At 46.4% G+C, this 20,826-nt stretch overlaps 1 protein-coding gene and 1 long non-coding RNA gene across 5 annotated transcripts in view; one reads left to right on the top strand and one right to left on the bottom strand.

Annotated features, from left to right (window-relative positions):
- Positions 1 to 6,655: 6,655 nt before the first annotated feature.
- On the bottom strand, positions 6,656 to 7,949 carry LOC307220354. The gene is made up of 2 exons (XR_013840849.1): positions 7,813 to 7,949; positions 6,656 to 7,021 (listed from the first exon to the last, which is right to left on the bottom strand). It is a non-coding gene; the product is annotated as an uncharacterized lncRNA (long non-coding RNA).
- Positions 7,950 to 8,283: 334 nt separating this feature from the next.
- Positions 8,284 to 20,826, top strand: part of UBE2E3 (ubiquitin conjugating enzyme E2 E3) — a 94,036-nt gene continuing 81,493 nt past the window's right edge. The window contains exons 1-4 of one of the 4 annotated variants that reach the window (XM_079983000.1): positions 8,406 to 8,424; positions 9,387 to 9,467; positions 10,505 to 10,707; positions 13,045 to 13,095. In XM_079983000.1, coding sequence (XP_079839126.1) covers positions 9,408 to 9,467; positions 10,505 to 10,707; positions 13,045 to 13,095 — 314 coding nt within the window. In that variant the 5' untranslated portion in view covers positions 8,406 to 8,424; positions 9,387 to 9,407. Of the gene's footprint in view, positions 8,432 to 9,386; positions 9,468 to 10,504; positions 10,708 to 13,044; positions 13,096 to 20,826 lie in introns of those variants that run through there. The other 3 variants (XM_079983002.1, XM_079983001.1, XM_079983003.1) reach the window with 3 other exon arrangements.

The following is a 20,826-nucleotide window of genomic DNA, read 5'->3' as shown; positions in this document are numbered from 1 at the left end:
GGATTTCCCCATGACTTTGGAAGTGGTATAATAAGAGTGCCTTAAATGTACATCTTGCGGGTGAGCTAAGTCTGGGGAGAAAGGGAGCCTGGGAATTCTGGGATAGCTTCATCGGTAGAGCACGAGACTTCTAGTCTCAGGGTTTTGGGTTTGAGCCTCATGTTAGGCAAAGGACGAGCACCACCAAAAGACCACAGTTTATATGGCAGCACTTTGGAGTGTTTAAGAAGCACCGCACACATTATCACTCAGTCACAGTGGCCACTGTTATTGAAGCGTTGGAGGCAAGACAACTGGGCCGGCCGCTGCTTCTCTCTCTATAACGGGGGCACATGCTTAGTTTCATGGGCACAGCTGATGATGGCTCCCGAGTGTCAAGTCCATACTTGAAATGCGCAGCAGAGGAGAAGCCCATTCCCTCTCTCCAGGCTGAATCACTTTTCTTGCTGCAAAGATAAGTGCACTTGCTTGAGACTCTCACGTATATGTGCTAGATTCAGGGCCGGATTAAGACCTTTAGAGGCCCTAAGCACTTAAAAGATTTTGGTGGCGCCCTCCCCATATATATCTAATTCAAAATGTAAACAATAATAAACCTAAAATAACATAATAACACTATTATGTCCATGACAGTCACTTTTTACATGGTGTGTTAGAATCGGTCATAAATAGAATGAAACTCTAGGGTGATTCCCTTATCGGTTATCACAAACAACATAGCATTTGGTATCCAAATTAATGACGTGACGAGTTCATAATGATGCACATATGATTTCAACACAAGTTGAGACATTGATTGCCTCCAAAATCTATGCAGTTAACATTTCGTTGCCCCTAAATGCCCCCAAAAGAAAAGTTCTCTCCTAAATTCTTGCCAAGGTCTTTTAAAAAAACCCAAATCTGAAGAAACATCCCCCCGCCCCAAGAACACTGTATGGAGAACTGCTTCACTTTCTCTCAGTGGACAACTGAATGAGATAGCTGATATGATAAAAATTAGAATGATCATGTGAGTGGTAACTCAGTGAACCAAGTTACCAGATTCTAACTTGGCTGTAATCCCAAGATTAATGTAGATCATAAATCTCTATTTTGCCTATTTCACATTATATTATTCGTATTCGTATTCTTAATTTTGTGTTTATGTGTATGTATGTATGTGTGTTTGAGTGTGTGTGTGTACTTTTTTCATTTATTGTGGGAGCCTTTTTTGTAGAATGTGGTTCAGCTGCACCATATGGTCCATGGTAAATCCAGCAATGGGAATTTTCTGTGCCACCCCCTTCCCTTGATTCCCTAAGCATGTGCCCATTTGGCTTAATGGTTAATCCCGCCCCGATTCAGGACTCTCTGTGGTGGAGAGATGTGATATTGCTTTCCTTGGCCCCCACCCAGTGTTTAGTGAGAAGGTTTCTGCCTGCATAGATCAGATAGTCCTGTCTGACTGAAACCCTAGGAGCACAGGTATATCCATGTGCAAAGGGAAAAGCTTTTGCAATAGCACTTAGAAACGTGGGTACTGCAGCAAAGTGTTGCAGCACTGAGTGTTCCTGTGCTTGCTTTTAGCAGGCCAGCCTCACCTTTCTCCTGGAGAGTCCATCCCATTCCCCAACCCTTGACAGGCATTCAGGGGTTAGTGTTAAAGGTCATTTTTGGGTGCCCACCCCTCAAGGCCTTCTGCAAAAGTGTCTTTTGTACGTCTTTAAAACTTAGGGTTCTCCGAAGCCCACCTCTTGTGCTGTCATTTCGCCTACATAAAAATGGCACTTGGATAATGAGTTTGCTATTAGAACAAGATATTTCCTTTGCACAGATCATGAAAGGAGCCAACCCTTTGTTTAATTCATGAAATGAACAATACGTTTGCCTAGGTTGTTAAAACAGCATGTCCCTTTGCGAAGTAGGCATTTAATCACGACTGCAAGTCTCTTTCTTAAATTTAGGCTAGGGTGGTGTTGCCAATTTGATAAACTAGGCAGAGTTTGCCGAAATGCTACAGGTAGAGGCAATTCATGAACCAATGTTCTTGTTTCATGAATAATGTAAAGAATGTATTTAATTCAGACATCAGTTTCTTTAATTCAGACATAAGGCAGTTTCTGACTTTATGAATCCAACGATGTTTTATGCTTGTGTCTCGAAGCTTATTTCCAGGGATGTGTAACAACACTCCCCCCACCCCACCCCGACCCACAGTTCTGCTTGTATCGTTGAAATATTTTTGGCTGCCCTTAATATTCCTCAGATATTTGAATTCTGCTTTAGGCGAAATCTGACGGCAACCCAGCAACACGCAGAAACCTTCTAAAAAGGTATTTAGTTCTGTTAAGTTATTTTTGGTTTCCTCCGAAGTTCTGTCTGAGACCCTCCCTCACTCCCAACCAGCTTCAAAACGCTCTTTAAGTGCAGACTCTATTAATACTCAGCCTCAGGGATGAAAACCAAGCGCAGCGTTTTTTTCATCAGCACTCTTCCGGGGGTCCACATGACAGTACTGGGCAGGGCCAGAGGCAAGAGTGGATGGAACAATAGATGTGATTCTGACCTCTGTCCAACAGACTCCATTGCAGCCATGCCAAAGATAGGACTGGTCCACACCTCTGTTTTCCCTGCTGCCACGTCCCCTGGGGAAACCCACTCTCTATTGCTGGAATGGCACAAACAACCATCGGGTTTTCTGTGGATTTCTGTTGGTTCCGATTCAGCAGTAAAGAACCCTTTTCCCCAGGGGAAAGCTGTGGGGCAAATGCAAAACCGCTCGGACCTATGTCTAGAATTCATGCAACAAGTGGGTGCTGGCAAACTCAGGAGAATCTGGAGGTTTGCAGGACTATCCAAAAAAATGTCGTTTTTTCACTTTGGAGTGGTAGTGGTGGTGGGGGACACACTCACCAATAGTTCAACAGCATGGAATGCTAAAAGACTGAATAAAACCCCCCACTGTTGTGCAGATGGGAGAGGGGGACTGAATGGAGCAGCTGAAAGGAGGAGGACAGAAGCACACACATACAAACCACTGTCTGGATAGGTCACTTCCTGGTTCACACTGAGAAGCTATTTTAAAACGCCCCCAGGGGCAGAAGTGAGAGCTGCTGGCAGAAATCAATGGAGGAATGCAAGATTTCCAACTCCCCCATCCTGAAGTCATCCTGAAGTAGCAGCAAAAGAAAGAGTTTGCACTCTGTCTAATTCAGATCCTATTCAGTACGAGGTAAAAGGTAAAGGTAAAGGTATCCTTGACCGTTAGGTCCAGTCGCGGATGACTCTGGGGTTGCGGCGCTCATCTCGCTCTATAGGCCGAGGGAGCTGGCGTTTGTCCACATACAGTTTCTGGGTCATGTGGCCAGCATGAGTAAGCTGCTTCTGGCCAACCACAGCAGCGCACAGAAATGCCATTTACCTTCCCGCCGGAGCAGTACCTATTTATCTACTTGCACTGGCATGCTTTCGAACTGCTAGGTTGGCAGGAGCTGGGACCGAGCAACGGCACATTGAATTCAGCAGGTTATACATTGAATGGGTCACAACAACCCTGCGGTGTTGTTTTTTTTTAAATTAAAACTTAATTCCCCTCCCCAACAAAAATACTTGGCATAGATATGATGACATCAAATATCGTAAACTCTCACAGCTGAGAAAGACTACACAATGCAAGGTAAAATAAAGCAGGCATAGGTTATGTTATTATCAAACCCGTGATCAGAAATGCTTCGTAACTGGGTCTTGCAAAATCGGGGCAACCCAAAAACTGGGAAGAGGAAAAGCAACAGAGCGGCTGGAAATCTGAAGGCTTAATTCCGAAGGCTGCAGCTAAAGGGTTGGCATCACAGGGGTAGTTTTATATGAAAGTCTACCTCTCTGCAAGGAAACACAGAGTTACAAAGGGATAAAGGCAACGGAGGAACGGGAACAAAGTTGATTCCGAACACTGCCACTTACTTTTTAAGCAGATCTATGGCAGATGTTTATCATTAGGCTACATTGTACATCGACGCCACGATCATCAGAATGCAGAATGCATAGCTGGGAAGGAAGGAAATTATTTCTCATCATGACTAATAGCACAATTCTCCTGGTGACATTTCATGATTCCCAACCCCCCAGCACAAACGGCACATTGCTTTATTGCTCCATAATTGATTAGCCATCCTTTAATCATGATAGTCAAGTTCCCATTACTTCATTATCAAAATTAATATTTCATTCACATTAATTTGCTTTGGGGCACAGTTGTCCTTAGCCTTAGGAGGCCTCGGCTAAAAATCAAGGCTTGCTGTAATGGAGCCCTGGATTCAAATTCCTACTCATGCAAATGAGAACTATCAGTTCTGCTTCCAAGCTTTTGGGGGGAGGGGAGGAGCTTCTGTAGGTCCCCTTTCTACTTGCTGCTGCTCATTCACTTGCCCTTCGAGGGAAGAAGGCTCAGAGCCAGGGGATTGGTGGTGGGACAATGATGAGTGGTCAGAGGGAGAAGAGGGAGCAGACGGGAAGGAGGATGTGTCAGAAGCTGAAGAGGGAACAGGGCTTAGTGAGCAGGAAGAGGCTGTGGCAGAGAGCAGTCCAGACTCAGCAGCAGAGGGGGCCAAGAGGCAGAGATCAGGCAGGCTATTGAAGAAGCCAGGGAGTTTCCTGCTCCTGCTGCAACCACCTCTACTCCCCACTGGTCTTTCAGGACCAGAAGAGGCATGAAGAGGGCGGACCAGAGACAGACACGTTGATGGAGTCTCAAATTGCTTGGGAAAGACTTGGGGACTTAGGCAAGTGTGGGAAGATGGGGACTTTCAGTCCTCACAACTGCCCCATTGGGGCAAGATCTACTGGGAAGAATTGCTGTGCTCACAAGGCCTGGTCTCCTGAGCTGTTTGTTTTTTAGAATAAAGATTTAAATTCACTGATGCCGTGTGAATTACTGCTGACCTCGCTCAGTATCCCATCCTTTCTCAAACTTGGGTCCCAGATGCTGTTGGATTACAACTCCCATCATGCCTAGCTACCAGGACCAGTGGCCAGGGATGATGGGAGTTGAGGTCCAACAACATCTAGGGAACCCAAGTTTGAGAAAGGCTGATACACTAGCTGGCAGTGGCTCTTCAGCCCTACCTGGAGGATTTCTGGGGTTGTACCTTCTGCTCCCACTGAGACATGATCCTTCCTCTTCCCCATCCTTTCTACATGGCCAGCAAGGGAGTGGTTGAGTCCCAAAGAGGAGGAGGCTCCTTTACCTTGCTCCTGTCACTTGCTCCGACAAGTTGAGTGAAGAGGTGGTTAAGTGGAGGAGGATCAGGGCCACAGGACTCTGGTGGCTGGAGTGGGCCCCTGAGTCAGGACATACCAACCCTTGCAGATGTCAACATGAATAATAGCCTACCTTGCAGGACAGTTGTGCTATACAACCAATTTCCCCCTGAGAACAACTCCCTGAGTATGCATCTTCTACCCTCGATTTGAAGTGAACCCAGAGAACCAGCACATGCTGGCAAGATAGAGGATCCTGTCTCATATCTTTTGGCATATACAATAGAACTGTGGTGGGCAAAGAGGTGGCAGGGTCCATGGAGAGATGAGCACAAGCCAACCTATGAGGCTGAAATATCTTAGGAACCATTGACACAGGGCTTGGTTGCACACATGGAACAGGAAGGAAGGGAGAAGGACTCTCGAGCATGTTATAGGCAGCCCCCCCCCCCAAACACATAAGGAATTGTTACTGTGGACTAAGTATGTGTGCACAGGTGGCCTGCAAAAAAAGAGGTGGCTAGATTGCATGGGGGTCAAGGGCCTCAAGATGCTATATCATCAGGAGGACGTAGTAATTGGGGTGGAATTCAACATTAATAGGAGCGTTCGGCCAGTGCAGGCATTTTGGCTTGCCAGACAGAATGATCTCCCTTACTCTTCTCCCCCTTTCTACCCTGTGCGCTGTTCTGTAGGTTCTCCTGAAATTCCAGAGCATGATGGGGGGGGGGGAGGCATGGGGGGCATATGGGAGAGGCTGGAAGAAACCCCATTGCACTAGCGGGATTCCTTGCGCTGGCTTCTGCTAGCACAGTGGGTGAGTTGAATAGCAGACATGCACCGCCTCTGTAGTTACCTTGGCACCTGTTGCAGTTCTTCCCTTTCCAACAAGCCTTTTAAAGTGGCGGTTTTTATCCAGGCATTCAGTTGGGTGGGTAAGGGACTTGCAGCCACTCACTCCTGCACATCACACGATTTATAGACTGTACATACTGGGTGGAAGCACGAGTGAAGTCACCCTTAGAATTCCTTGATCACCTAGACACAGGTTGTTGTGTGCAGGTTGCAGCTTCTCAGATGACAGTCTCAGTGCCTTGACTGTGCATGCAAATCCTTGATGAATATAGGTTGGGTGCTTAAGGCTTCAACCTCTGTCCCCCGCTCCCAAAGCATGCATCACCAAAAAAAGGACGACAAAAAAGGACCCAGATTTGCATAGAATCGACACATGCTAATTTATGTTTGTACACACAAATTTAGAAATTCTGTCTTTAGCGGTTTTGCCTGCAAAGCAGGCAGTAGGAGTGAAGACCTTTACCCTGGCCAAGCCTATGGGCATCCCTCCTGCTCTTTTGATGCAGGTTTAGAATGTTCTGTATTGTTTATCTAAAGAGAGACAAATCATGCACGTTGCCTTGAGTTTATTGGTGTGCCTTGAATTTATTGGTGGAGAGTAAGGATATGGATGAATGAATGAAATACAAAGTGTTATGGGGGGAAATGGATTTTGAACTTGGACAAAAAGTGATGATGATGATGCCATGATATCTTCTCTCCCTGTCCCTCTTCTTTGTTTGAAAGCAAACAGATCAAAAGTTCAGTAGTTAAGACAACCCTTGTCCTCAGCTGTACAATCCAAGGGTACTTGAATGAAGCTAGGAAAGTTCATTCAAGGTGAGATGCTTCGTATTTGGAGTAGCAGGAAACAAAATACTTTCCTGAGAAGAGAATTGAGTCCCAATGTCTGTGGTGGAACAGTAGAAGTGTGACATCTTTAGGTTCAGTTCTGGGGAAGAAAAAGAAGAAGAGGAAGAGGAGGAGGATTGTAGAGTTGGAAGGGGATCCTGAGGATCATCTGGTCCAACCCTCTGCCAGGTGTCCCATACGGGGATCAAGCCTGCAACCTTGGCGTTATCAGCACCACGCTCTAGCCAACTGAGCTAAGAAGATCTGTTCTCTGCAGTGCTTTTTTCTGAGAGACACATACCCCTAAACATTTTGTGACTCTTTGCACTTTTGTCCATTTACTGTATTTATTTTTCCTGATTTGAACTAAAAAATGGTGATTTTCTTGAGTCAAAATGAGAGCACCCCTAAACATTTTTTAATAAAAAAGCACTGGTTTTCTGTATCCATAGCAGTGCCCAGACAGGCTGACCCACCAGAAATATTGAGTTGGCAAGATGGACTTGAGCAACTTTTGGTTAGGCGGGCCTCTCTTTTTCCTTTCTGAAGCCCCAAACCTGTGCTTCACCTCCCAATAGTTTGGCTGAGTGTCTTTTTCAGAGCTCACCTTGCACAGCAAAGTGGGCCTCTCCCTTACTCAACCCTAGACTTTTATTTCGCTGAGAACAGATAATTACGATATCTACAGCTACCCGCTTTCCCAGGGTTAGGAGGCACCTCTAGAAAGAGCAGTTGGGGGTGCCCACAGGAACATGGATTGTAATAGAGCTGACTCTTGCTCAGCCCATTTCATCACAACTGCAAGGCAGCTGTTAGCTCAAGCCGGCCGATTCACGATTTCACTGCTCACCGCCACCATCCATAGCTGTTATCCCCCTCCACCCAACATACCCGCAATAACTGCCGCCGCTGGCAAAACATGGGAGCGGTGTGTGTGTGTTAAGTGTTCCCCCGTGGGATGTCTAGGGGTGGGGTGGAGGGGCAGTGATGAGGGCCTCCAGAAACCATTGCTTAAAACAAGAGCCAGGGTTCAAAGTTGTTGTTGGTGGTGGGGTGTCTCTGCACAGGCACCAACTCTTTGTCCTTGGCCAGCACCGAGGAAAGCAGGCACCCTGCAAAGGTAAAGAGCGCGCGCGCGCGCCCCGGCCCACAGGGGCGCGCGCGCGCTCTGCCAGCCGAGTAAAGCGAGCGAGCGCCGCCCCCCTCCACCGTTGCTGCCACCTTCTCCCTGTCAACTCCCCCCCCTCTTCCCACCAGGACATACACCCCCCCCCCGCTCCTTCCTCCGTTTTGGAACTTTGCTGACTGCAACGTTCTGGAGCCGAACGTAGCGACACAAGGGGGCGGAGGCGGTGGAACGTTCGATCCTTGCCTCGTTCCATCCGGCCTTTCCTCCCCCCGGGGAAAGCGAGGGGGGGGAGAGGAGCGTGAGAAAGAGGGAGCTCGCGATCCCCGAGCCACGTTACCCCTTACCCCGCCGCGGGAGCTGGCTTGGAGGAAACGGTGCGAGGTGGGGATTGGTGGTGGGGCTGGGGGAGGAGAGGCGGCAAAGGGGAAATAAATAAATAAATTAAGAGGCCTCTGCAGCACCACCCTCCGGCCATCCAGCCGCACTGCACCTCCCCCTTTCTCACTCACTCACTCACTCTCCCCCCCACCCCACCCCCCCGCTCCGACTCTCAATGTTCCACACTGCCCGGCCACAGAGCCTCCTCTGCTGCTTTATTTCAACGCCCCCCCCCACCCCACACCCGGGGCTGCTTCCATCCCCTCCAAGGACATTTTCTCTCCCCTGCCCTCCCCCCCTCCCGTCCATCCCTCCCCCCTCCGAGCTAACGTCGGGACAGGACGCCTGCGAAGGTAAAAGGAGAAACGGGTTAGGTGGCTGCAGCAGGAGCCTGGGCGAGCATGGTGGGGGGAGGAGGAGAGAAGAGGAGGAGGAGGAGGAGGAGGAGGGAAAAAGGAGCGCGGCGCCCGAGGTTGAGGGGGGGGGGCGCGTTGAAGGAAGAAAGAGAGATTGGTAGAGGGAGCTTTGTTCTTGTTTTCAGCGCTTGCTGCCTGGCGGTGGCCGGCAGAGCCGGAGGAGCCGAGACTTGAGTTCACGCCTCACTTGGTGTGCACACACCACGCTGGTAGTGTGTGTGTGCGGGGGGGGGGGGGGAGGCTCCTGCCATAGCAGCCCCTCCATACCCTCCTGGCTGGGAGCTCGGCTCTCCCTACAAAGCCGAGGCGCGGGGGGGGGGGGGCGAGACGACGACGACTCTCTCTGTGTGTGAGAGAGAGAGAGGGAGCGCGGGGTGGTGGTGTTGGGGGGGGGGCAGAGCTGCAATTTTTGCCCTCCTGCAATTCCCGACGAGGATCCTCTGTTTTTTTTTTCTTCTTCTAAAAATAGAAAAAAATATAGATATATAATACAAATATTCCAAGCTCTCCGATCTGAGCCTCCCTGGATGTGTTTTTTTTAGAGGGGGCAGGAGAAAAAAAATATGTCGGTCTGTTTTGTAGAAACTGATCAAGACTCGGTGGCGTTGAAAGCTTTGCAGAAGGTGCAGTTTGAATTATGCTTCTTCTTCTTCTCTCTCTCTCTCTCTCTCTCCCTTTCCCTCTCTCCCTCCTCCTCCTTTTCAGCCTGCTCGGTGGTGACCAAATGCAATTCTTGCTGCCGGCCGTGTAAATAGAACCCGAGCTCGCGGGTTTCTCTGGACGGAGAGAAAAGCATTTGAGTCTGAAATAGCAAATCCTCTCCAGCCCTTTAAATACAGGGAAACAAGAGGGAGTGGGTGGTGTTGGTGGGGGGTTTATTTCTCACTCCCCCTCCCAATTTGTATATCAGCTTAAGTCTTGGGGGTGGGGTGGGGGGGGGGAGGAGGAGATATGTCTGCCTTGACCCCCTCTGCTCCAGTGTAAATATTTAGAGGGTATTACTGACTTAAAGGGGAAAAAATCCTATATTTTTTTGGCAAGCCTCTGCTATTTACAACGTGTCATAAGTTATTAATGCTCATTGCCTGAGTACTCTGCTAAATCTGCCTCATGCCTCCGAACAAAGTAGACAATTGACGTACTGTCTGAAGAATTGGGGAGTGTGTTGTGGGGGGGGGGGAAGGACGCATGATAGGATTTGGAGGTGGGAGGAGAAAATCCATTTTTTTAAAAAAAAATCTTTTTAAAAAATTCATAAACATTGGAACTGTTGCATTGGAACCTCAAACTGAGACGTGATTTTGGTCAACCCTACTTCCCCCCTCTCGTACACCCCCCCATTCCAATCTTCATCACGACCAGTTTAAGGGGCACCAAATAAGTATGCTTGCAGATGACAGGGGACTGAATGAATAGCCCTTCGCTGGGTGGAACTGATTTTTATTTAATTATTATGTGCAGGACAGAAAACGTAACATCAACAATCGACACACAGTCATAATAAAGAGGAATCAAAAGATTTGTTGTTCTTGGGTGAATTACAGTAGAGTATAGCTTCAGTAGTCTTGGCCACCAAATATATAACTAAGTCATATTTATTTTCCTGGAAATTTATGTGTGTTTTTTTCTTTTTGTCCCTCCTTTGCTCCTTCCCTGAAAGTTTTCCAAGATGTCCAGTGACAGGCAGAGGTCAGATGACGAAAGTCCAAGTACTAGCAGTGGGAGTTCAGATGCAGATCAGAGGGACCCACCAGCTCCTGAACCTGAGGAGCAAGAAGAGAGAAAGCCATCGGCCACCCAACAGAAGAAAAACACCAAACTCTCCAGCAAAACGACTGCCAAGCTCTCCACTAGTGCTAAAAGGTAATGTGTCCCACACACAATTTTTGAGGGAGAAAGGTTTTATTTTTGTTTTTGTTTGTTTGCTTTGCTTTGCAAACAAGGGAAGGTTCTTAAGGTAAACTAACAAACTTTGAGATGTTGCTGTTCACTGTTGGGATGGCAAGACCCGCATGGAAATAGTCTGTGGATTAAGAGGTCTCTATCTAACACCGCGTCAGCGTTGGCGGTTGAATGGAACCAGGCAGAGTTGTGACCATTGCGCTGTTGGGTTCACCCCCTGATTCTTGGGCGCTGCCCAAAGTGAGTGTGTTTAATGGGGAGTCGAGTTGTGAACTGCTTTGCCCCTGTATATGTGTGTGCTGGGGGCGCTGCTTCTATTCACTTTGCCCACTCGTAGAGCAGCTCCAGTTTCCCTTGGGTGATGCGGCGTCACCATGAGAGGTTCGTTCATCCATGTACATTCATACCTGGATCTGAATGCTTCCACTCTTTCTTTTGGTGGGGATGGGAGGAAATGGGACGATTCATCATTTGGCTTGGGTTGGATGCTGTATAAGAGTACTTGACGAGAAACGACTCTTTTGCTCTTTTTCTTTTTGGGAACCTCATGCATTCACATCCATAGAAGGTTTTTTTGTTTGGTTGGTTGGTTCGTTGAAATGCAAGCAGGTGTGCTAGCTTGAGTGCCTTTTACCTCATCGGAAATACAGATTAATGACTGCCCTTCTATCTTGAAAGTTTCAAAAACTTGAGAGGAACCCGCTAGAGGCTACCTTTGCGCATCTACGATGTGCAGCGTTCTGAATATCCTCATTCACGGGTTAATTTTCTTTAACAGCCTTCTGAATTGGGCAAACTTAAAATGCCTTGTTGATCTCTGCCTCTTTGGAGATAACCCAGTAATCATTTCCTCAAAGCTTACTTTTAGCTAGGAATCTGCGTTACATTCTCCAGTAGTGTATCTGACAAATGGCATCCAAGATATTTAAGGGTGCTACAATCTCCCACAAAGTCAGTGGGAGTGTTTAACACTTATTTCAGAGTGGGCCTATATGTTTGGAGGATGCGTGTTGGAATATGCTGATGCCAAACTCCACACATTCATTAGCAGCTCTGAAACTTCACCTTGCAGGTGGGCAGTCCTGCAAAAATGACTTGAGGGGTGTGTTAGCTTTTACCATCTGCTGCTTTTAAATCGAAAACAGTAGAGTCTGAAAATAAAAGTACGTACAGTCGTTGAGGAGGGAAAATGATAAGAAGTGGATCTTTTTTGTAACTTCCGATGGATTTAAGATAACTTTTGCTAGCGGCTTACTAGGTATTTATATAGTAAGTTTACTGATGATACATAAATCCAGTGAGTGATTCTTTTAATATCCTGCTTGATCTTGCAAAATCTTAGCCCTGTGTGTTATTTGACCTGATGTTTTGTGTAAATTCATGTATGGTACAAATCCAGAGCAGTTCCATCTAAATCATTTGTCATCGCCATGGATCTACTACAGGCAAAACATAAATTATCTGAACTTTGCAAAATTAGCAGTAAAATACTCCTCCCTTCGAAAGAGAGAGAGAGAAAGAGAGAATATTTTGTTCCTTCTTTTGATGACTTCTATTAACTGTAGCAAAACTGGTGAAACGTTTTCTCTCGGGATCCAGGCATCTTTATAACTGCTGTCCAGAGATACCATCTGGGCTGAAATCACAACTGATAGATTAGTGTTTGTTTTATTTTACGGGATTTCTGGAAAAGAAAAGAAAAATGTTTCGTGGGTTTGAGGAGAGAAAGCAGCAGAAGGATGTCAAGGCTTAGTTCCAGCAACCTGGCTGCATATATACCAAGGTGATTGAAATGCTAAAAGTCACTATTGGCAGCAGGAGAAGCATTGCCCCCCCCCCCCAAAAAAAAGTGTCCTTGTTTGTCATGCATCAGCCTTGGCTACAACTCCCAGGCAATGTTGGTAGAAAAGTCATTCTCAAATATGCTTCTGTTTTCCTCCTTTCCCCCTCCCTCCCGGGTCTCATTTGCATATAAGATTAAAAAGAAAAAATGCCTCCCAAAGAGCAGTTGGAAATCCCTGAGACTCACTTTCCTGAGGGCTTGGTGGGAATTCCCACCAGGCTGAGGTGCAAATGCTCTATTTACCGTCACAGCTAAGAAAAGGGAAGCTGCAAAGTTTTCTCTGTTCTGGGATTTGGGTTATGCCTCTGAGAACAAAGAGGAAGCAGCCATGTTAGCATTACTGAAGCAAAACCAATCTTGCATTTAACTGCATGGTGGTAGAGGGCAGTGTAATTCCCCGATATATTCCTCAGGCTCTCGCAAACGCTCTGTGTCTCTTCTCATTTTGCCAACAGGATTCAGAAGGAGCTGGCTGAAATAACCCTGGACCCACCTCCGAACTGCAGGTACGGGGAAAACTGCCCAAACTTATGATTTTTTGGGGGGAGGGGGGTGGCCGCGGGGTGTGTGTGAGTGAGTGTGCCAACGAGGGCAGAAACGGGGGGCGGGGAGTTGGTGTGAACAGAGGAACACTTGGCGTTGGACAGATGTGTCGCTCTACAATGTTTGTAAGTGGATTTAAGATAAATCAGGAGTTGTGTGAGGAACAAGTGCAGCCAGATGCTGGGTAGAACGTACCATGAAGCTTTGATTGTTAGCTACACAGGGTAGGCGTCACGCTTGCTGGAAATAGTAGCCCTTGTTGACAAGTGCTATGTTTGCATAAGCTAAATTGTCATTACAGACGGGATTTCTTGTTAGCTTAGGGAGAGCTCAGGCTTATGGAATGGTGTGTTGGAATTGGAAGTGAAAGCAGGTAACCCCCTGGGTTGTTGGGGGGTTTTTTTGCGACTGCACTCTGCTTTTTTTTCTCCTTTTCCTTTTTTTGAAAGAAAGTTGTAAGTGCAGCATCTGGAAGTTTGATTTTCTGGGCAGCCGAGAGTCCTGCGATAAAGAGGCATTGTAAACACAACTCAGAGACTCTTGGGAGTGGTGGAAGCTTTTAGCAAAGGAGAAGGGCAAGTTGGTGCGAATGAATGAATGCTTGTCTCTTTTTTTTAAAAAAAAATGTGAGAACTCTGGGGGATCTCTACAAAGAGTGAACGCTGGCTCAGCCTTTCGTTTAGAAAGGGTCAGTTGTCATGCATGCATGTGCAGTAAGCAAAACTGTGATGTGTTCCTCGAATATTCAGTGTTGGGGCTGGGAAATAAAAGTTGTTCTGAACTGTGCTGGATACCTCTATTGACTTTTTGCTCTTGATGAATTCTTGTACACTTCCGTCCTCCACACCCGCTGTTTGCGTTGCAGTTTACAGTGACCAGTATATTGGAAGCATTCCTCATGTGTGAGAATATTGCACTATTCGGGCGAGGATTGCTCTTTAATTGGATTCTGGGGGAAATAGCTGTCAGAGCCTAAGTGGCTTTTTTTATTTTTTTGCTGCTGTTGCTGTTGTGTTTTGGCACAAGCGGTCTCTTTTATCACTTTTCTTACCTGCTCCAAAATAAATAAATTCATCTTGACACCAGGAATTGGTGACAAAAGCGTTGACTTCTGCAGGGCAGGTCAAGCGCTATTCTGAGCTTTGTGCCGGCTCTTTGCTGCAAGAGGTCGGCTAGTCTGTTCTTTGTTGTTGCATTTTTGTGGATTGTTGTTGTTGTTATGGTTGTTGTTGTTGTTTTGTGTTACTGCTGTGTGGTCACATCACATATCTGGTCTGGCATCCTATAATGGAAACAGCAAAGCGGGATGATGGTAGAACGTTTTAGAGAGGGAAAGAAACCCACATGCATTTGAGGCTGCTGGTAGAGAGACTGAGCTATGAGCTTAGAGGCCCGCAATTTGAATTTCGCCTTGGCACTGCCATCATCTAACACTAAACTGACTATCAGGGTGAATTCCAAGCCCTGTCTGGAGGAACTGTGGATTGAACCTCCTTTCTGCATGTAAGGTAGATGCTCTCCTTCTAATTTCTGGCTCTTCCCCCTGCAACCTCTCCATCCCAGAATACTGTGTTCTTGCAACCTTACAGTGTTTCTGTAAAGTTCGCCCAGGCTGAAGTTGGCAGTCTTCAACCTGCAAATTGATGCTCTGCCTTGTTAAATTCATAGCTGAACTGGAAGATGAGGCAGAGGCTGCCTCTCTGGACCATGTTTCTCCTCATCCCACTCCCCTCTGCCCGCCTTCCCTGCTGCGCAGCACAGCTGCAATCCTGTTTTCCTATAGCAGTGGGGTGGGTCAGGTAGCATAAACAGTTAATTTAAAGGCAAAACGGCAAGATTTGGGTGGTAGCCTGAAAATTGTTGAGTGCTATAACCTACCTGAAGTGTTTCAAGCACACAGGGGAAACGCTACACAAATACCGGCGGCGAATGATATGTTGTGCCAGGGAAAGAAATATTTGCTTCTCCGAAAGTGGATTTTATCGTGCTGGGCAGTGCATGTGGTTCTTCCTATCCTTTCTTTCTGTTTGATGCACTGCGTGTGTATGGAGAACTTTGGAATCCAGTAAGACTGCACGCAGTGAGAGGGGTGGGGGGGCTTATTGGTCTGTGGGTTTATTTTTGTTCTTGTTTTTATTATTCATTTTGTGTTTTTATCTTGCGTTGTTACGTTCTGAGGTCTACAGATCCAAGTGCAACTTGGATAAATATATAATAAAATGACAATAAACTGCATGGTAATAATAATAATAATACTAATAATAATTTATTATTTATACCCCGCCCATCTGGCTGGGTTTCCCCAGTCACTCTGGGCGGCTTCCAACAAAACACTAAAATACAATAACCTATTAAACTTTAAAAGCTTCCCTAAACAGGGCTGCCTTCACATGTCTTCTAAAAGTTTGGTAGTTATTTTTCTCTTTGACATCTGGTGGGAGGGCATTCCATAGGGAGGGTGCCACTACCGAGAAGGCCCTCTGCCTGGTTCCCTGTAACTTGGCTTCTCGCAGCGAGGGAACTGCCAGAAGGCCCTCAGCACTGGACCTCAGTGCCCGGGCAGAACGATGGGGGTGGAGACGCTCCTTCAGGTATACTGAACCGAGGCATAGTTGTTCTTCCTTGAAAGCAAAGAGAGTGCAGGAAGGAAATGATAATGTTAAAAAGAGGAATCAGTAGCGGATATTTCTTTTTCTTTGAGATATGAGAAATATCCAGGGGTAAATATCCATGAGGTCCACTGTCTATGCCATGTGTGCCATTTTGTCCCCTCGATTGACAGGGCTGCGCAAAACCAGCATGCCATGCATGTATAGCCATTGTGGAACTTTAAGGGGGCCTGGCCCCTTCACTGAATTTTTTTTTGGGAGGCCCAGCTCCCCAGCCCTCTTACATGGTGTGTCTGGTCTGTGCAGAGAGGTCTAGGAAGAAAGGGTTACACTATGATCTAAACCACTGAGCCTCTTGGGCTTGCTGATCAGAAGGTCGGCGGTTCGAATCCCTGTGACGGGGTGAGCTCCCGTTTCTCTGTCCCAGCTCCTGCCAATCTAGCAGTTTAAAAGCACGCCAGTGCAAGTAGATAAATAGGCACTGCTGCAGTGGGAAGATAAATGGCGTTTCTGGTTTCCGTCATGGTGTTTCATTGCGCCAGAAGCTGGCCACATGACCCGGAAAGCTGTCTGCGGACAAACCCCGGCTCTCTTGGCCTGAAAGCGAGATGAGCGCCACAACCCCATACAGTGGTACCTCGGGTTACAGATGCTTCAGGTTACAGACGCTTCAGGTTACAGATGCTTCAGGTTACAGACTCCGCCAAGCCAAAAATAGTACCTCGGGTTAAGAACTTTGCTTCAGGATGAGAACAGAAATCGTGCAGCGGTGGTGTGGCATCAGCGGGAGGCCCTATTAGCTAAAGTAGTGCTTCAGGTTAAGAACAGTTTCAGGTTAAGAACGGACCTCCAGAACGAATTAAGTTCTTAACCCGAGGTACCACTGTAGTTGCCTTTGACTGGACTTAACCGTCCAGGGGTCCTTTACCTTTGTTTACCTTACATGGCATGTCTGGTCTATGCAGAGAGGTCTCAAAAGAAAGGAACCACCTGTCTCTTTGCAGGTGCTCAGAAGCAGCGAGAGGCACCACAGGATAAGGGATTCTTTTTCTTTCCCCCCACCAGATCTGATTCCAGAGGACTGTAAGGGAAAGATAGTCTCTCTCCCTCCCTGCCCACCCAAACAGGCTTGCACTTCTCATCTTGAGGCGGTTGTGGGTACGGTGAAAGAATTCTTAGTTTGTGAACGCTATGCTTTCCAGGGGCAACTTAGGATCTCTCCCCCCCAAAAAAAACCACACCTGCTGAGAGGCCCTTCCTCTCTTTAAGTTCTCGGTAGGGGCATCTCACAGAGTTCAGGTGATTATCAGTGTATGGTCCCCAGTGTGAAACAAATGGCCATATTTTTGGAATTTGCAGGTCTTTTGACAAAATTGGAAAAATCTGTGGAAATTACCTATGTTCACTTGAAAAAGTTTGACTGATTTTTAAAAATGTGTTTCCGCCGATAATTATTTTACGTATAGTTGTCTGTCAGTTGTTCTTGTTTTCTCTATACAGTTTTAGCGTGTACACTAAGGGAGGTCTCTGATAAAGCAGCTTACTTGGAAAGTTTGATAAACAGCTCCCGGTTAAAATAATAAGCGTGGACACTGTGCCCCCTTGCAGGCTTGAAGTGAAGAAAACATAAATGCTGAAATATTTGGAATTTCCTGCTGTAATTTATGGGATGGAATTCTTCTTCCACCTGATACAAATTTGTTCACAAGGGTTTTGCTTTTTTTTATTTTGGTGGTGGTTTTTTGTTTTTTTTTTAAAAGAGGCTATTGGATTCTACTGTCACACCAGCAATCTGGAAAAAAGTTCCTTGTTCTCTGTGAGAAATGAGAGGTAGATGAAAGTGAAGCTTCCTCAATAAAAAGGTAGCGTTATTGGAGGAGCTGTTTTGTTAGGGAATTGCCAGTACCTTGGAAGCTCAGGGTGTCTTTCATTCATGCTCTTAAACGGTTTTAAGGGCCATTTCGTAAACTGCATTTTGTCTTCAGAAACCACTTCCCAAGTATATAAATATGTGTGCCTTATGAAGGGCCCTTGTGTGCAAATAAACAGCAAATTACTGTTTGCAAATTACTCGCGAGCAATGACTGGAAATCCCTTTTCTGGGGCGTGTTTTGGCGAAAGCTGCAATTTGCCCATGTGGGCAGCTTTTAGAAATTGCGCTGCGCTTTGTACCTGGGAACCGGCGCCCAAAATGTACCATAGGAAGATAATAATAATAAAACGCTGTTGGGTTGAAATAAACGACAGACGAGGGGTGGTGTCATCTATATATTTCTATATAGTGCATTTCAGACATGCGGAGCGCGTCATGTAGATTGTGAAATGAAATCATTATCACAGATATTACCCCATTAAACAACATCCTTACCGTTAAGCGACAGGCTCAGAATGTTTACAACAATAAAGGCAAGGCATTGTTTCTTGTGCAGCCGAAGCGAGGCTTAGAATAGTAGCTTTTCTTGGTGAGCTTGTGTTCAAAGTGAGATTTGAACCCAGGACATCCTTGCTTGCGGTCCCTGCTCCTTGGCTGTTACACAGCATTGGGTAGGGTTACGCCTTTTGCCCGTTCTGCTTCTGCAAATGGGATGAAAAGCCACAGTTGACTAGCATTTCCATCTGATTTCAAAACGATGCTCTCTCTGCTTTCTGTCTTGCATTAATTATCGTCGCAGGCAATCCATTCCAGATTTAAAAGCCTGCTTAGCGTCACTCGTGCAAATGTCCTGAATTCAAAGCAGCAGGAAGAAACTGTTGTACTTTGTAGGTTGTGTTGGCACAATGCGGAGACACACCAGGTTGCCAGGTGCGCTGCGAACGTTTTGGTTTGGAATTGCCTACGTCATATTTATTTTCTTACGGTGCCTGAACTTGGTTGAGAAGCTTCTCAGTCATCAAAAGTGGAGCTTGATAGCAATATACCTCCGCTCACAACTTTAGTATAGCAGTACCTTAGGTTACAGACGCTTCAGGTTACAGACTCGGCTAACCCAGAAATAGTGCTTCAGGTTAAGAAGTTTGCTTCAGGATGAGAACAGAAATTGGGCTCCGGCGGTGTGGCAGCAGCAGGAGGCCCCATTAGCTAAAGTGGTGCTTCAGGTTAAGAACAGTTTCAGGTTAAGAACGGACCTCCAGAACGAATTAAGTTCTTAACCCGAGGTACCACTGTAGTTGCCTTTGACTGGACTTAACTGTCCAGGGGTCCTTTACCTTTGTTTACATGGCATGTCTGGTCTATGCAGAGAGGTCTCAAAAGAAAGGAACCACCTGTCTCTTTGCAGGTGCTCAGAAGCAGCGAGAGGCACCACAGGATAAGGGATTCTCTTTCTCCCCACCAGATCTCATTCCAGAGGACTGTAAGGGAAAGATAGTCTCTCTCTCTCCCTGCCCACCCAAACAGTACTTAACCTGAGGTACCACTGTACTGCTAAGCAAGAAAAAAAGTGAGGTATTGCGGGGCAGGGCGGGGAGAGTGCTCTGCTTTGAATGGAAAACCAGTCTTTCCATTGTTTAAAGCTCCAGCATTTCAGGGTAATCGGGATTCGCAACAAACCCAGTTAGATGCTGCCAAGAGTGATTTCTCGTCGTCCGAGCTAAAAAGTAATCACAAATGGTAAGAGGAAGCTTGGCTTCTTCTCGTGCCAGAACGATACTAATATGCAAAGGAAATGATTGGATTACTTTGGGGGTTCCTGTGTGTTATTTTGTTTATATGTATAATTAGGAAGCCACTGTGGTAAATGTAATTGGGGATAATTTACTGTGCAGCAAACGTTAGCTTTCCTCACTGACTAGCAGCACTGCAAACATCGCGGCTTGCTCCATAATACAATTATGTTTATCACCCTTTATCTGATGAATGTGAATATTCAGTGTGTGTGTTTTTTTTTGCCGACAATTTGGCTTGCAATTTATTTATTTGCTGTTTATTTGTTTGTCGGAGCTAGAGCTATATTCACACATTACAGCCCTCCCCAAATTTGGCAGCGTTGCTGTTAGATTTCAATTTCTGTGTGAATTCTTTTGAGCTTTGTTCTTACTCTTCCCCCACCATCCACTTAACATTCCCATCTAACAGCTTCTTATATTTCACCTGATTTGACCTCATTGTACTTGACACTTCGAGAGAACAGGCCTTTTCCATCTTGGCCACTTGCTGATGCACATCTAAGACATTTGCAAGCAGTAGTTTAATGTGTCAGTGAGACAAATCCATGCTTTATTTTATTTTATTTTATTTTATTTTATTTATTTATTTATTTATTTATTGCATTCATGTCCACAGAGCTTAAGGTCCTGCTCCCCTACCCGCTCCTCTTTAACCTTCACAACAACCCTGTGAGGTTGGCTCAAAGGGAACAGTGACTGATCTCAGGTCACCCAGTGAGCTTCATGGCTGAGTGGGGATTTGAACTTGGAGTTTCTCAGTCTGAGTCTTGATGCTCCAACCTTGGGATGGGGAGTCTGCGGCGCTTCAGACATTACCAGACTCCCAACCCCCTGCAGCCCCAGCCACCATGACCAATGAATGGTCAGGGTTAATGGGAGCTGTATTCCACAACATCTGGAGTTCCTCACATCTGCTCTAACCGCTATACCACACTGGTTTGGAAACACGAGCCAATAAGGTGTTGACTGTGAATGCTCAGAGTGTGGATGGGGAGAGCAATATACATGCAAGCCCCACCCCAGTGTCCTTGAAGCTCTCTTGCCCTCCCTTACTCCTCAACCTTCCTTGTGTTATGTTGGAAACATCTGCAGCGGGCTTCTATTCCTGTTCGCTTGGCTTTTTTTGCTTTATCTTGTCCATGGTTACATAGAGGGTTCTACTCGTGTTCAAGGGAACATGAGTAGAAGCCCCTTACAGACCTCCCTCCTGTAACATTAAGAGGAGGGGCAATCTTTCTGCCTGATGCCAAAATTACTTTGGGAGCACATTCCCCAGTTGAGGAACTTCCACTAAAAAGGCCTCCTCCGTACACCACAGATGCCTGGAGAAGGCCCTTTGCTGAAGATCTTAGAGCAGTGTTTCCCAAACTTGGGTCTCCAGCTGTTTTTGGACTAAAACTCCCAACATCCCTAGCTAGC

This window comes from Podarcis cretensis (genome assembly GCF_951804945.1).
Source record: "Podarcis cretensis genome assembly, chromosome: 1".
In the NCBI taxonomy this organism is placed as follows: Eukaryota; Metazoa; Chordata; class Lepidosauria; order Squamata; family Lacertidae; genus Podarcis; species Podarcis cretensis.
Note: the sequence above shows the minus strand (reverse complement) of the source record. Positions and strands in the feature narration are given on the sequence as shown.